This window comes from Pelecanus crispus, chromosome 1 (genome assembly GCF_030463565.1).
Source record: "Pelecanus crispus isolate bPelCri1 chromosome 1, bPelCri1.pri, whole genome shotgun sequence".
NCBI lineage: Eukaryota > Metazoa > Chordata > Aves > Pelecaniformes > Pelecanidae > Pelecanus > Pelecanus crispus.
In genome coordinates this window covers 114,337,244-114,354,294 of record NC_134643.1, presented here as the reverse complement: position 1 = coordinate 114,354,294, position 17,051 = coordinate 114,337,244, and the positions used below count along the sequence as shown (strand labels likewise).

The 17,051-nt window shown below is 41.4% G+C and overlaps 1 protein-coding gene across 1 annotated transcript; it reads left to right on the top strand.

Annotated features, from left to right (window-relative positions):
* Nucleotides 1–754: 754 nt before the first annotated feature.
* On the top strand, nucleotides 755–9,392 carry HSPA13 (heat shock protein family A (Hsp70) member 13). Its single transcript, XM_075711274.1, has 5 exons — nucleotides 755–786; nucleotides 1,958–2,298; nucleotides 3,288–3,501; nucleotides 4,127–4,294; nucleotides 5,860–9,392. The coding sequence occupies exons 1-5, from the start codon at nucleotides 762–764 to the stop codon at nucleotides 6,528–6,530; spliced, it is 1,419 nt and encodes a 472-aa protein (XP_075567389.1). The 5' UTR covers nucleotides 755–761; the 3' UTR covers nucleotides 6,531–9,392.
* Nucleotides 9,393–17,051: the final 7,659 nt, after the last annotated feature.

The window sequence follows — 17,051 nt, the reverse complement described above, 5'->3', positions numbered from 1 at the left end:
GTGCGACAGCCGGGGCCGTGGCTTTACTGTGTCTGCCCCGGGGCTGACAGGGCAGTGCCCCCCTCGCCCTAGCGACAGGCTCTGAAACACGAATGCCAGTAGTAATAAATAAAGAAAGAAATAAAAGAAATAGTTGTTACAGTTCTTTTTAAAGGCCTAATAGTTTTAACGCGTGCTCGTTCGGCAGCGCCGCATCTACGGTCTCTAACGCCTCACGCCGGCCGGACGGAGCTCGGAAGGCGGCGACGGCAGCGGCGGCTGCCCGGGCCGGGCCCCAGCCCCACACCCCTGCCCGGCACAGCGGCGTGCCGCCCGCCCGTACGCCCAGGGGAGGAGGACGCTCGGGACGGGCGGGAAGCCGGGCGTCGTTACCGGGCCGCTGCCGCGGCGCCCAGCGCACCCCCACAGCCACGGCGGCCGCGGGAGGAACTACCGCTCCCAGCAGGCACAGCGACCCGGCCCGCCCTGATTCGCGCATGCGCCTGGGGGGCGCCGCGCATGCTCCCTCCCTCGATGTTCCTCCCCTCCTCTGCTGCCGCACGACTCCTCTCTCAGCCCATTGGCTGGTGTCAGCCGGAAATAGTTGCGCCCCTGCGCCTCCTGGGAGTTGTGGTTTTCTCGCCCCCTGCAGCAGACGGGCGCCACCGGGGCGGGCGGGACGCGCGTACTACCAGTCCCGGCGTGCCGCGCGGCGCGGCCCGGCCCGGAAGGAGCCGTCAGCAGTCGGTGTCGGCGGGCGCTGCTGGAGCCGGCGGGCAGCGATGGCCGGGCAGATGGCGGTGCTGGGTGAGCGCGGGTGGGGGTCCGGCCCGCCCCTCGGGCTGCTGAGGGGACGGGGCTCGGGCGGCGGTGGGGCCGGCGGAGCGCTGGGGAGGTCCCGCCCCGCCTGTGGCGGCCTCCGCCGGGCAGGGCCCGGACGGGTCTCGTCACCCTGCCTCAGGCGGTGGGCGCTGGCCGCCACTGTGTGGTTTTGCTGGGGCTCCCGCAGTCTTTCTGCCAGCGTTATCACCCCGGACGGGCTTTTCAGGATGGCACGGCTTCATGTGGCGTGTTCGGTGTGTTCCTCTGTCTGCAAAGCCGAAGTGCTCAGTGGCGTATTGCTAAGAAATGCCTTGGGAGATTCACGGCCAAGAGTAAACCTGCCCTTTCTCACTAGTCTGTTTGAAGCACAGCTGTGACCTCCCTTCCCTGCTAGGGAAGAGAGCTTATCGACTCCTTGTAATTTAAGCTATTTAGATTTCTTCTTGAGATTCTGTTTGTTTGTTGGTGCTTTTTTTTCCTCCTCTGAGGAATTGCTTTATATTACACTTTTGTGTTTCTTGCTTTGTCTATTGATTATATGTAAAATTAAGAAAACCCAAAACAAAACAACACAACCTACTCTGCTCTTAAACTAGTCTACTGCTTGATTTCAAGGTATAGAATAGATTCAGAGGTGTGGGAAGGTGGTCTTTGGGAGCTATGACTGAGATATGAGGAGTCAGCATGGTTTTGTATGTTTTTAGACTTCCAGTGAAGTTGGAGATGTTTGAATAGGGAGGTTTTAATTTCACTGTGATTTTTGTGCAGCCTCATTAACTAGATGCCCCTTATAGGCAATCAGTTCCCCCTAAAATACTAATTAACCTATCTATTTGAAGTACCTTGCAGAGAGAAAAAGAGTTATTACAGGGTGGTGATGTGGTTTTGCTTGGCTGTACCTTTCGGGCTTTTTTTAACCAGTTTACTATTTAATGCCTAAGATTTTTGAGTCTCTAACCACTTTTGGTGAATTAAGAGACCTGAACTTGCTGGTGACCTTTGAAGAAATTGAAAACTAGTTAGGTAGCTGAACAGGCTTCAGAGCGTGAAATGAAACTGCATGAGATGTAATGTATAATGCTGTGTAATTTGCATTGACTTTGAAGTTTGTAGCAGTAGATACTCTAACCCTATTTTTTAAAAATCTGTGTTTCAGGTTCAGCTATTCTGGCTCTCTTGCTAGCTGGCTATCTAGCACAGCAATATTTACCGATGCCTACACCGAAAGTAATTGGGATTGACCTTGGCACGACTTACTGCTCTGTTGGTGTCTTTCTTCCCGGAACAGGGCAGGTGAAGGTTATTGCAGATGAAAATGGGCACAACAGCATCCCAAGTATAGTCTCTTTCACAGACAGAGATGTGTATGTAGGATATGATGGCCTAGAACTGGCTGATTCAAATCCTCAGAACACCATATATGATGCAAAAAGATTCATTGGAAAAATTTTCACTTCAGAAGAACTGAAAAGTGAAAGTAGCAGGTATCCTTTTAAGGTAAGTAGACATCTTCTTCAGTTCTCTCCAAGCAGTAAGCTGTAGGACGCTTGAAACATGTAGTAGGTGACCAACTTGTCTGACCTTGAGTCATTTGGCTAAATCTGATATGCCTGAAAACCATAAGAGGTATCCAAAGAGGGGAGGAGGAAACTGTTGTGGAAGCCGCATACCTCTGCAAGGGAGCTGACAGTGATTTTCCAGAGAACCCTGTCCTCTACTGTGAAATGTGTTTCTGGGTAACCTTCCAGCCCCTTCTCTTAAAGTATAAATTACAATTTGAAATTCTAACTGTGTTTTGCTGAAATGTCACTTTTTCCCTGAGATGTAAAAAGAAAAAACAACAAAAAAACCCAAAAAAACCAAACCACAAATGAAAAACCAAACAAAAGTAAAAGTCAGGTCTTCTCTGTCCCACTGCATTTTTTTTCCCTAGTGTTTTTCTAGTCCTTACTTGACCAGCAGCAGATCTTGAAAGCTGCTTTTTTTAAAAATGCATTGCATTAATTTAGCATGGTGCAGTGTTTGCTGAAGAGAGACAAATTTTCAGGTACTGCAAACAGTCTTTGAATTTTTTACTTGTTAAGAGAAGCTGTTCCAGTACTGACCTGTTTGCTTCCTTTCAGAAGGAAGAACCTGTGGGAAGCTTTATCAGTAGGGTAAACCTGATGATTAAAAAGCATTGCTTTTATCTTTGAATGTGGTGTTGAAGTTGATTGTGCAGTTGCTAGGTCTTAACTTTTTTTTAATGTGTCTTACCTGGGCACATTGGGTGTCACTACTTTGGATATACTGCGACCCCTTAAGTTGCATGTTTTCCATAATACTTGTAGTCAAGGAATAGAAGTAATTCAGGAAGTGTCAAAAGCATATTCATATTTTTCCAGCATAAACAGACTATATGTGAATAAAACATTTAGCAGGAGCAGGGTGGGAGAGCATAAGAAAAAGACTTCTCACCTGTGGGTTGTGTTGCTTTTTCCTCCTAGATTTTCAACAACAATGGATCAGCTGAATTTTCTGTGACAACTAATGAAACTTTTCGCATCACTCCAGAGCATATTGGCTCTCAGCTACTACTGAAATTGAAAAGAATGGCAGAAGACTGTCTTGGCATGCCCATTTCAAAGGCGGTCATCTCTGTCCCAGCAGAGTTTGATGAAAGGCAACGGAATTCTACCATTAAGGCAGCTAACCTTGCAGGTGATGTCTGTATTCCAGTGTTTTTCTATGAAGCCTTAAAATTATCTTTAGATCTATTTCACTAACAGTAAAGTCTTTGGGGAGGATATAGAAACAGTGAATCAGTAATAGAGAGCCTTAGAATGGAATTTTTTTTTTTTTAACGGACCATTACCAATTGTGAGGAACAGCAGAGAACTCTTGGGTACTGACAGGTGCAGCTGACTAATGCAGACATAGATAGCTAGAAGTAGTAAGTTTTACTTCAGGGAAAATAGTCTTTTTGGTAATCTCCGAATAGAGAGACTATACAGAGCACCCTTGGACAATAATTTAAGCAGAAATAGAACATGTGAAATGAATCTCCTTAGCAAGGTTTCTCTGGAAGAAACGTGTTTGGGCAAATCATGGTTCATGACTTTGCCCTGATACTGAATTAGTATTACTTTAGGCTTAAATAAGGAAAAGAGTTCATTGAATATTATTGCTTAGAAAACTATTTCCTTTAGATCTGACCTTTTATTTAAAGTAAGTTTGGTTCAAAAAAAAAAAACAAAACCAACAACCTAATGGTAAATGTCATTATGATATGAGAACTGCAGTTTTCCAGTGTACCTGACTGTTTTGGTATCTTTTCTGTTTGTAGGGCTAGAAATCTTGCGAGTAATCAATGAACCCACAGCTGCAGCTATGGCTTATGGACTCCACAAAGCTGATGTGTTTAATGTTCTGGTGGTGGATTTGGGTGGAGGAACTTTGGATGTGTCTCTGTTGAACAAGCAGGGAGGGATGTTCCTCACACGAGCCATGGCAGGTAAGAAAAATGTTTTATTTTCTCAAAGAGCAGGGGGGAAAGGAAAGGTGCACCTGAAGTCACCATTAGAGGGGCTTTTTAAAACCTACCAGTCTTGTCACAAAGTGTTCTCCAAAAGTGTTCTCAGCTGCCTTTCATGCAAAATGAAGTTTGTGACTGGTTTCAATGATTAAGATAAATTCACAGGTTTCGGCTGACTCAAAGGAATAAACTGTGGTTTCATTTTATCCATGGCTGTTAACTTTTGTGCCTGCTAGTAAAAGTGCTGGTGTGTATTACAGTTACTTTGACTGGACTTTTGGGGGCTGGGGGTTTTATGAATCTTTGTTACCTTTGTCCAACTTGGAAATATTTGCTAAATCATTGACCAGTGCTTTAGAGCACCCTCGCATTGTGATGTGTATATGCCAAACACAAAACTTACTTCTGCATTAACAGCATGCGTGTTGCCAAACCCTGCCCACATGAGCTGGAGCCAAAGTGATTCATCACCTGGCAAAGAGTTTTGGCAGCAGTATTGCGTAAAACTGTAGTGAATACACAACTGCTTTTCAGATGACCTGGATTCAGACAGGTCGGAGATGCAGTGCTAACTGTCTGTGTTGCCTTGAATGAACAAGTTTTTGATGTGGGCTGCTGCTCGGTCCAGTAAGAGTGGAAGAGCAAGAAATATTCAGCAGCTTCATTCTGATTTATTTAGAGGGACATCTACTAGGTGAATTTGTGTTTTCAGTCAAAACAAAACAGTGGAAACTTTGAGAGTACTGTTCAACACAGATGAAAATCTGCAGGCCATTTAACTCTGTTGAATGGAAAGCACGAACAATTGTTTGAAAGGTTTTGGAAACATGGTGCAAGAAAAATCTTTCGGAAGAAATTGGTTAAATATTATACTTTTTTTTTTTTCCTCCCTCTCTCTGAAGGGTAATATAAGATATGCCTGCTAATATAGCTTGAAGTTCACTGCTTGCATTTTATCACTTTCTTCCACTTTCGGTAGGTTATACATACATACTTCAGTAGCATGTACCTTTTCGTGTGGGTGTATAAAGACATTGAATGACTTGAAACTGTTAAAACAATAATCCCTGTGAAGCTTTACTCTGGAAGTGCTAAGAGAAAGATCCATTCTGGGCAGAGAAATTTGAAACTTGGAATTTTAGCTGGAAAAACAATTTGCTGTGAGAGATTGCATTTCAGTTACAGGGTTCCAGCTAGAAATTGATCCTTAAGTATTTTCTTGTATAGAGAATACCTCTGAGTTAACAACCACTGCTTTTTTCTGTTACAGTGTAGCAGACCAGTTCAGGGGAAAAACATTGAGGGGGATAAATTCTAAAGTAGTTGCTAAATAAAAATCTAGAAATCACTATTCTTCATGCATTCTTCAGTGGATGACAACTATGCCTGTTTTCCCAGCTCTGTGATGTCTTGCTCTGTGCTTACAGTCCTAGTATCATCGTTCTGGCCCTTAAAAACCACTGCCCAGTAAAAGAGAAGATGGCGTGCTGCTTTCTGAAGCTTTGAATGTGATGTGTCTGATGCCTTCTGTTCTGATGTTTCAGGTAACAACAAACTCGGAGGACAGGATTTTAATCAGAGGTTGATGCTGTATTTATATGATCAGCTCCATCAAATGTATGGTTCTTTGCCAACAAGAAAAGAAGAAATACATCGCCTCAGACAGGCTGTGGAAGCAGTTAAATTAAATTTGACTGTTCATGAGGCAGCTACGCTAAGGGTGTCGTTGACTATGCCAGAAGGGAAGCTTACAAAAGAACTTCCAGAAAGTGAGGTAAAAACAAACAGTGTGCTAAAAGGCAAGCCTTCACAAAAAGCAAAAGATCTGAAAAATCTTGGAGACTCTTCGAAAGCAGAGAACAACTTTGTCAAAGTTGTGTTTGAAACAGAAATCTCTAGGAAGCTGTTCGAGATGTTAAATGAGGACCTTTTTGAGAAGATTCTTGTGCCCATTGAACAGGTGTTGAAGGAAGGCCACCTGCACAAAGCAGAAGTGGATGAAATTGTGTTAGTTGGAGGCTCCACCCGGATTCCTCAGATACGCAAAGTTATTCAGGATTTCTTTGGAAAGGAACCTAACACCTCTGTAGATCCCGATCTAGCAGTTGTAATGGGTGTAGCCATTCAAGCAGGAATCGTTGGTGGGTCCTGGCCTCTCCAAGTCAGCGCTATAGAAATTCCTAATAAGCATTTACAGAAGACTAATTTTAACTGAATAGAAACTCTTCCCCATTGCATTCCGTATCTCCAAAAGCGTACTCTGGTGCATACTTACCTGACTGGCAGTGGAGCCTAATCTTAGCCATATTATATTAATTGTTTTTTATCTACTCCAGTTAGGTGTTACTGGATGCCTAACTCTGTTAAAGCTAGATGTTACTTCAAAGGTACAAGTGGCTTTGAAGTTCTGAAGTGTCCTGCATTTGCTTGTAGATTGGATATTGGATGAAGATGCTAGTGATGACACACTCACATTTTCTTGCTAAATTTTATTAGCAAATCCTGAAGAGGTGTATGTTTAAAATACAACGGCAATGTGACCAATGGTTTAGAGGTAATGTGGTATGGTACTGTAGGTGTTCCCAAGTCCAATATACTTACTCTGAAAGAATGTGAAGCAGTGTTAACGCACATAGCACTAGCAGTGTTGAGCTTAAATTTATTTATTGAATTGAGTCATTTGAGCATTTAAGTACCTTTCTAAAAGGCATGTTGCAGCTTGAATGAGACTTTCGCATTCAGTTGATTCTTCTGCTGTTCATAACAGCATAATGGGATTACTGAGGCTATATGGCAAATTGTCTCCTGTTTCAGCCGAACCATATTAAGAAACTTAGCTCTTGCTAATGTAGAGTTACTTAGTGTGTCTCCACGGGCTTACTTCCTGATCTCATTTTGATGGTTAACATACAGGTGCTGCTGTCATACCACTGGTGTTCTCCACAGAGGACAAGGGCCTATCACCAACTGTTTATACCTCCCCCTGCCTTATTTGAAAACTGCAGTAATTTTACGCATCTTAAAGCCACACCTGTATATCTTCCTTTGAATTTGACCAACATGAATTTCATTATTGTGCAACTACAAGCGCGTGACGTCTTTTCCCTTGAGTACCCCAAGCCGTCCTGTTTTCAGAGAGAAAGTGTGGGGCAACAGGGACTGCCTGGATGAAATCTAGTTCCTGTAGTCCTAGTAAATGAAAATTCACCCAGCTATTTTATACTTTTTAGGTTGTATCTCTGGTTTAAGTTTTGTCATGTCCCCACTCTAAACTGAACAGAGATTCAGATTGTAGCTGTTCTTTTGGGAAGGAAGCAGTGTGTGTAACTCAGGATTTGAGGTAGCACTACTTAGGACTTTAGGCAAATAGTTTGCTGCCCAGCTATCTAGCAAATGCATGAGGAGGAAAAAAACCCCAAAACTTAATGATCTGAAAAAAAAAAAATTGGTGACAGTTCTGCTCTCTTTGGAGGGTTAAATCAATAGTTAAAGGCCAGTTGAATTCTTTTATCTGTGTAGAACTTAATGAAAACACTTCATTCAGCTAAGACTGGCTTCAACATCCATCAACCCAGTCTTAATCAGGCAAGCTCTAGTAGCAGGTGGTTCTAAGCATTTTCTTGTATGCTCCAGAATAATTTTAGTTGTATTAAGCTTGCCAAGATAAAGTGTGGGGCATAGATTTATTGTTTAACCTATGACTATATTAAAACAGGCTTATTATTCTCCTGGCAGTAGGCCTGATTTATGGCACTGCCATAAATCAGTTGTGCTGATTCAGCTGTTTGCATAGCTATTGTCTAAACATATCTTTGAAGTAATCCAATTTAAACTGAATCGTAGTTGCACGCAACCATTCCATCAGCATTGTTTAACTTCACAGAGGATTCCCAAAGTATTGCTAACATCTGTTTAACTTCTGTGAGTTGAAAACCAAAGTGATATTTTTATTTGAGGATTTTTGTTTCCTTAGTTCCTCTTTGAAAGTGACCCTGTCTCTAAGTCTGCATGGAACTTCCAGTCACATGTGATAGTGTGTTCAAAAGAAAATGTTGCACAGTATAAAGAGTGAGTGGTAAGTCCTGCGGTAACTCCTGCATCAAAAGAAGTGCCTCTTCAGAAATCATGGATGAATGCCAATATACAGTACAGTTCTCATACGCAGTTGCTGTTTGGGGCCTTGCTTTGCAGATATAAAAGTATGTATTTAATTTAACATATATTCCGGTGTCTTTGGAGTCATTGGGGCCTTTCATTCTGCCCTGCTGTAAATGAATCTCAAAGTCTGCTGGAGTTACAGTAGGTCTTTAGTCTTCATTTTTTAATGTACTGTGTAAAATGAGCAGACCTGTACAAAAATAGAACCACATCACAATGAAGTTAAACTGTTGAAAGCTTTTTGCAGTTTTGGGGCAAGTTAGATAGGAGTGTGGGAGTAACTTTAAACTGTTAAACTCTCAATGCAAATAAATGAAGTACTTTTTTCTTTTTCTTTCACATACTCCTTCACTCAGGAGGAGTTAAATCTTCAGTGTTAATCTGGGAATTGTAAAGGAAGGGTGAGTTGTTTACTTGTTTTTTTAAAAAAAAATCGCAAAAGGCTATTTATTCAGATTTCTGTACAGATTTTTTTTAGTAAAGAATTTACTGTACATTAGATATCTCACAATGCATCCTTATTTATTAAATAACTGTTTTGTGAATTCTGTAGTCAAGTAATTTATTTTGTGTCTTTTGATTTTAGTACTGTATTTTGGCACAAACCATTGAATTTTAAAGATGAGTCCACTGTACTAAGTGGGTATTTCCAGATATGCACATGCGCTGCTTACCAAAAGTATCTAAACAAATTGATGTTTTAAGGCTGAAATCTTTCTACAAACAATCCTTGAAATCTGAGTTTGGTTGTCCGTGGTGTTAGGTGTGTAATAAAGATACAGAGCTAAAGCTTGTTTTGTGAGTCAAAATTTTGAAAGTTAAGGTGCCTCACCAACTGTATGTTCATGAATTGTTTCCAAGTGCAGATGATGAAATGCATTTTATAAATAACCTTTTAAAATGTTTTTAATAAAAGTGATTTCTGTCCCTTGGACATGTCTTGTTTCAGTTTCTCAGGGAAATACTGTAACAGCACTATTTCCCTGTCTTCCTTGAATTCCTTTGGAGGAATCCCAATTCCTCGACTTGCCAAGGGGTTGCTATACCCTGGAGTAACAGAACTTCTCTGGGAAGTGGCAGAAAGGAGCGTTAGGAACTGGACTGGGAGGGGAGAAAACCCGTTCTCTTCAAGCTGCAGTTTGGCATGGAAGAATGGAACTGAGAAGAAAAGTGCAGGCTAGTACAAGGAAAAGCAAGGAATGAATGAGAGGGAGGAAGCCCTGAACAGTGAAACCCTGGTCAAAGGGGGTGTTCGCTCCTTGCTCCTGTTGCGTGTAGGAGCAGTTCCAACCCTTCCTACGCTTATGTTCCCTGTGCCCTGCCTGCTGGATCACAGGGCGAGGGGCAGGAGCAGACCCTTCCTTGCGTTGGTCAACAGCTGTGGGATGGCCGACTTCTGCCCAGAAACATAGAGAAAATGCAAGCATTTGCAAGCCTCTTGCCTCCCCAGTGCAAAAGCCGTGATGAGAACCCAAAGCCTCGTCCAACCTTCCCCTAACAGCCAGCAACTAGCTATGGCCGGCAAAAGGCAGAAATGCATACGTTCCTGTGAGGGAAAGGAGGGTTTCCCCTCAACTTCTTTCCAGTTGCTCCTGTGATGCTGCCAGGAAAGTGTAGAGCAAGGGCTAGAAGCAGGGCTGAGGGAAGTGGTGCCTGGGAAGGTACTGCCTGTGGGGTTTTTGAGTGCTGCGGGGAAGGAAGTTGAAGCAGAGCATGAGCAGCTTCTGCTCCATGCTTCTCCGTGTGAACAGGAAAGAGCCATGTTGCCCTTCCAAGCTTCATCCTCACTTCAGACTCTGCCTCGATACCCTGGCTGTCCTGCCCTTCCTTTCCCTAACCCAAGCAACCCACCTGGAAAAAGAGGCCACGCAGGAGCTCCTCAAAGGGGTGAACGGTTGGGTCCCTCATCCCAAGTGGCGGCGACCTGCGGAGTCAGAAGGCCCTTTGAGAACAGCCCCAAGCTGGGTTTTTCCACACTTGCCTTTCCTCAGCCTAGCACCTTCTCAGGTCTCGGCAGTTCAGCGGCCCATGTGGGGCAGAGCCTTTCGCAGCTGGTGGGTGCCTATGAGTAGCCCAGCAGGAGGAGGCTGGCACCTGATCCCCAAATGCCCTGGAAGCATAGGGGAGCTGCTGTTTGGAGGAGAAAGCGCAGGAGAGGCGAGGTACGCGCTGAGCCAGCCTGCAGGGCTATGGCACGGCTTTGTCCACGCTGTCAAGGGAGTTAGCTGGTGACATTGTGTTCGGCGGGTTGCGCTGGTACTGCGAAGCCTGAACTGATATTGAACTTGAGGCAGCCAAGTGGTCACGCTCTGTTGCTTAGACTCTTTTTCACATTGGGTGTGTGGGGAGTGTAGAGGTTGCAGACGCTGGGTGATACTGCAAAATTGCCTTTTCCTGCCTACCCTAAGCCTGTTAGATGGTTTACTTTGGTAAGCTGTTGCTGCATGAAAACATAGCAGGAGCATAGGTCCCTTCCAACCCAAAGCATTCTATGGTTCTATGATGCTTCTGCCTCCACTGCACCTTCTTTTTCAAAGTATAGCTATGTGTGAGGACTGCAGCTTGCTGAAAGAGAAGGAACAGCTATTTGGCTTTTGCTGACACTACTCCACCATTTTCTTTTCTCTAAGACTGCTATTATTTAGTCTGCAGCTTTTCCCAACTGTGGTCTGAAGGTAGTCTGAAGCTGTAAGGCTACGTCAGCCCACCAGCAAGCACAGAAAACCCTCCTCCCCACAAATAAAAAAAAAAAAAAAGAAAAAAAAAAGAAAAAAAAGAGGGAAAAAAATTTAAAAAAAAAAAGGTAAAAATTACCATGCACTGATGCCAGGCCTCAGATTATTTTCTCTGGACCTTGCAAAAGGGGTTGGTCTCTGAGGTACTGAAGTCTACCTCCCCTAGCCTTATGCCTAAAACTTACTAATCAGTTTAGGAATGGTACTCACGTCAGTCCTTTCTAGTTCCTCCTGTGATACATGCAGGTAAGGGTGGGTTTGGAGGGGAGCGTGAAGGGGGTAAGGGATGGGGACAAGGTTGAGGGAAGCAGAGCCCCGGCAAAGCGTCCCTGTGGCACTTTGAATGTTGCGGGGAAGTTAAATGTTGGTATGAGGAGGTTCTGCTCTCTTGGGAAGGTACTGTTGGCCTCACGTGGGGGACAGAATTGGAAAACAGAGATGGAAAGGAGGAAGCTGTTCTCTCTCCTGAAAAAAAGTTCTGTCACACCAGGACTTTCAGAAGGTAATAGTTACTTGGGCAGGGTTGTTCCTAGTCTAAAATCATTACATGCTTCGAATAGTTTTGTGCAAGTGATAGTATATTTAGTTGTGTTTTGTAACCAATTAAACTAGAAAGTACTCTGTTTGCAATGTAGGAAGACAGGCTTGCTTTTTACCTTCAGGAAAGGATAGAGAAATCATTCACCTTTGCTGTAGTAGAACCACATCTTTGAGGAACTCTCACTTCTCACCACCTTTCAAAAACAGCAAATATGGTTTGCTTGCTATCAGGCAAGAAATTAAGATTTACTTGATATTAACCAGGTGTCAATATTAAAGTAATATAACAGGACTGTAGACAGAAACTTTATTCATGTACTTTGATTTTTAAATTTTTTTTTAAAGCAGTTGATGGGGATCTTCTCTTAGTTTTTGAAGATTGAGTTGGTATTGAATTTGAAGAGTTTTAGGAACTGTAAAAATGCAAATTAATATTTGTGTGGCCTACAGAAGCATAGGCATGATTAACCAACACTTTCAGTAAGTGTACATAACCTGTCCTGCTGCTGTAATTAGTCCTGAGGTTTGCATTATAATCTACTAGCAAAGAGATAGCCATGCCTGACTCCATTTTTCTGGGATTTTTTCACAACGTGATTTTGTAATGCTCAATTACATACATAAGAAGTGGTTTTCAGTTATTTGAAATAATTTTTCAGTTATTCAGAAATCACAAGGTCAAAAGGAAAATTAACTTAACCTGGCAAGTTTATTGCCTCAAAAATTACCTAAGCATACATGCAAATATCCATGTCCTAAAAATCAGCACGAAGTGACATCTGCCTGTATGTCAACACAATAAGCAGTTTGGGTTTTTAATGAATTCACAATCATAATAAGAATGTATTAACTAGAAGGGCATAATATGAGAGCAACTTAATTAAGTACTATTTTTTAATTAAAACCAGTGTGTGAACAGCAAGATTTATCTTTCAATCTGTCTTTACTAGCACAACAGTTAAAATATGCCATGAAAATTACTGCTTCATTACGTTGTTCCAGTGTCAATACGATCAAAATAAGTGATTTGTATAAAATCAGAAAGTTATTTTAAGAAACCAAACCAATATATACAGATTGTAATTGTAGTAAACAGCAGTGTTGTCAGGAGCTTTTGACTAAGCTAGTCATTTTGTAACATCAGGAATGCCACATATCCCTTGAGTGTTTACTAGAGTAAGGAATTCTCGTCTTCATTAAAAATTCACTCAGTTTTCTTTAACTTCTTATCCCAGCCTCTGCAGCTGTTTCAGAAAAGGCACCTTTTCGTTGCAACGAATTACGTGGTGTATCATATTCTAGAATCCTTCTTGCATCCAGAACAAGCACTCTACAATGCAAAAGCAGAAGGGTTACAGGACAAGAAAAATCAGCTCTTCAAACATATTTTCCAGTCCTAATACAGGTGTCTCTGGATAATGGGAACTCTTATTTAGAAGAAATATCCTTGTACTAGGTAATTCATTGGTTTCTAAAGCTAGGTGCTCCTATAGTAAAAAAAGCCCTTTGAAATGGCATTTTTGCTTAATTGGTAACAATGCTACAGTATAGTCCATTTACTCTAGAGAATTAAGTGGTCTTAATAGTAGCTTATACCTGTACTTTAGCAGGAAAAATATTAAATTAAATCTGTAATTAGAAGGGGGAAACAGAACGCAGGCTATTAAAATTTAATTAATATTGATGCTTAAGTCTTTTGTGATACCTTTTGTGATGTCTTGTGATACAAAGATACTAAGGTAAAAAGTGTTGAAATGTAAATTTTAGTAAGTCTGAAAACTGATGAATTTAAAAAAAGACATTTATTTTTAAAATGGCTTACCAAAACTTAACTTACCCCTCTGAATCCATGACTGTATGTAACCTGTGGGCTATAGTTAATACTGTGCAGTTGTAGAACTCTCTTTTGATGGTGGACTGCACCAAGTTATCTGTTTCCACATCAACAGAAGCTGTCACCTCATGTAGGACCCAGATTTTTGTCTTTCATAGCAAAACATGGGCCAGACAGACCAGCTGTCTCTGCCCAACACTGTTAAAAATACATTTGAGAAGGTCAGGTCAGGCACATTGAGGAAAGGGAGAACAATATAAAGCTGAGATTACTGCGGAGCCTATCTGTTCTGTCTTTCTTAACAACACTTTATACTTCTAAAAAGACTAGTGAAGTATGTTCACCTCATTTTGGAAGTTTTGATTTCTTCTTGCTCAGCATACCAATAATAGTTAAGATGTGACTTTTAAACACCTGTGGCTGAACTTTGTAGTGTAAACCTAGTCTTGCCTTCAACTTCTATATTCACATTATAGTGGGGACTCTGAATAAGCCAGATTGAATGCTAAACGATTTTTTAATAATGTTCACTGTAAAAGTTTGGATACTCCTATATGTTAGCTGTGGTGTATGAGTTCTAGGAACTTCCTCCTGAAAACGATCTGTCAAAAAAATTCAAGTTGCTATCCAGTACACTCCATTTAAGACCTGCCCCTTTGCTGTTGAAAGCTTCAGTATTTGTCTCCTAGAGCTTAAAGTCCTTTTATTTCAAGCATCACCTTCCTTACATAACTATGGGTTAATGTTCTACAAGAAAAAAATGAGTTGCTTTGCCTAAGCAAATAAAGCAAAGGCACAAGCTCTCTGCAGTTTTGCCTTCCTTCCAGGTTTGGTTTTTTTGGGTTGTTTTTTTTTTTCTTTTTTTGCTTTGGTTTGGTTTTTAAATTTAAATAAATGAGCACTTTTCTACCTAAATCTAATTGGGGGGTGCATGAATTGCCCCTCCCTCCCCACCACTCCTTTACACCTACTCATATACTTGAGCTGAAAACAGTCTACTTCCTTGGCTTCCCACAAAGCATAGGCCATAGGACTTTATACAGTTATGACTAGCTGGCCACCTCAAAGAAACTCGTACTACCAGAATAATTCTACTTAAAATGACAGAAGAAGTGTCATTTTTATCCTCATACTTTCTGAAGTAAATTCTCTGGAAGGAACACAGTTTTACAGTACCAGAAAATAACTGCAGTAGCACTTTCTTGTTTATATACCTGAGATTTTCACCACCTTCTGGAATCTCATGAAGGAGCTTCTTTGGGAGTGACTGCACAAAATCCTTTAAGTAACACAGTTCCAGTACCTCCCACAGTTCAAGATCAGAATGTTTTTCAAGCGGATCCAAATTTGACTGCAGTGTCCCAGAAAACAATACGGGGTCCTAAATAACAGCAGAATGTGAGTGCACAATTCCAACACAAAGCCTAAAAAGAGTCTGTCATAAATCCTTGCGTTAACATAGGGAACTGAGACAAATAATTTTGGAAATGAAGCTTTGCAAGGGAAATTGTAACATTTTGAAGCTGGTGGATGAAAAGGCAAAAACCACATGGGGTCTCAGTGTGCTTAGTTCTTCATTAATGTGAAATGTAGAGAGCAAAAGATTTCTTATGCATTCTCTGTGCTACCGGTTCTACAGCTGACTAAAGACCTGCCCAGCATCTGGCAACTGCAACAACATATGAATTATTACTATTGTCAAGTTTGTGAAGCACTGGATACCACATTCATGAGCACTGTTAAGAAAAATTAGAAGGCTGCAAGTTAAATTTTCTTAATTTTCTACAGGAAAGGTGACATATTCAGCCATAAGAGCATCACTAGCTTCTGTGCACTGAACACAGCAGGGAGTCTGGAAAAGTACACGTAGACTAATAGAACCCAGGATGCATGTGGGTCACATCCAGCACTTACGACTGTAGAAAAAAGCATTCAGTAGGTAAGTCTAAACATTTTTTGGATGCACACAAAAGCCTTTTTCTTAAAAAGGTACATGTACGAAGTTAGTACTTGACAACGTATGAATACCTGCACAGATTTATAAACGGAACTGATGTTTTTTAGAGGCAGTGAACAGACACCTTGACTAAGCGCAGTCACAGTGCTTGTGACCCAACAGGTAGATTGTAAAAGGCCAACAACATTCACTAGCAAGTTACATGCAAGCGGAAGAGTGATAATTTTGAGGGAGGTAGGTGACCAAAAAGGACTTTTAAAATGGTATGACATCTTGTGCATATTCTTCATTTAAACCTCATGTTACTTGCATTAGAACATCATTAATTTGCAAATCTGTACTTTATTATGATTGTTAAAAGCTGTTTGTATGAGATATATTTGACTGATCTGAAAAAGTGTGTGCACACTGAAACCTTTGCTATCTTGCCATGCCCTTTTTTCTGTCCCAGACTTTTATCTTCATCCAGTTCCATTCTCCTGACCTATGCAGTTCAACACTCCAGACTCCACCTACTCCACAAGCCCCAGTCTCCATTTTTTCCACCCTTCCAATTCTAGTTTCCTTGTCTGATCCCAGCTTGTTTGTTCATTGAACTTTCCTGTACCTCTCTCAGTTTAGTTGCCTTGATGTGGATCCAATATACTCCATCCACAGTAAATCAGACCTGCAATTGCAGTTGAGAAAATACTGTGTAATTTACAACAGTTGTGCAGATTCATGGAGTATTAGCTGCTTAAAACAAGAAAAATGTTACAACCGAACATGTCTGAATTGTTACGTTTTGAAGTCATGCAGCACAATCAAATTTGGTTTAGTATTGTCATTTCTGACCTAAAGTTATATGAAAACCTGTAAATTTATCATTCCCCTGAGCAAGTACATTTCTCAACAGAAAAGCAGCCAACCATTTGAAGGAATATATACTTTTTTTTTTTTTTCTATTCAGCTCATTCTTGGAAAGACCCAAGCTATTTTGGTTTAAGTTTTATCCTTGTCTCCATGCACAGGCTATGGTGGGCACACACAGGAAATATTACCAGGGTTAAAGCTCCAGAGAAGCTACTAAAAAATAGACCTTCCTTTGGAAAATGTCAGATAAATTTATTATAAGTGATGTTAACATTGCCCATGCACAAAAATGGTTTTATGAATGGAATTCAGGGAACATGCAAAAAGTCTCTAGGTGACCACTAAATTTGTGTTCTAGGTTTTACTCTATACTAGGGCATTTCAACGTAAATCAGTTTGCCAGCATGAACACAATCCTAATGATTTGTGAACTAATTGAGTTTCCTGCCCTATTCTAACGTAAGCAGGCACAGCTTTACATGACAGACCATAGCAGATTAAATTAAATACAAATTACATTATTTGTGTATACATCACTTTATTCCCTACATATTTCAGACATAATTAGAATTATTTTAAAATATTTTTGCCTTCAGGTGGGACTTGAAAACACCACATGTAGCTATACACATACAGATTCTGGAGAACATGAGTTATTCT

What these genes read in the sequence shown, in the direction of transcription:
- HSPA13 (XM_075711274.1), top strand. Translation starts at nt 762, where the DNA reads ATGGCCGGGCAGATGGCGGTGCTGG. An exon ending in CGGGCAGATGGCGGTGCTGG is followed by an intron (nt 787 to 1,957) that starts GTGAGCGCGGGT and finishes TCTGTGTTTCAG; the next exon opens with GTTCAGCTATTCTGGCTCTC. An exon ending in CCTCACACGAGCCATGGCAG is followed by an intron (nt 4,295 to 5,859) that starts GTAAGAAAAATG and finishes CTGATGTTTCAG; the next exon opens with GTAACAACAAACTCGGAGGA.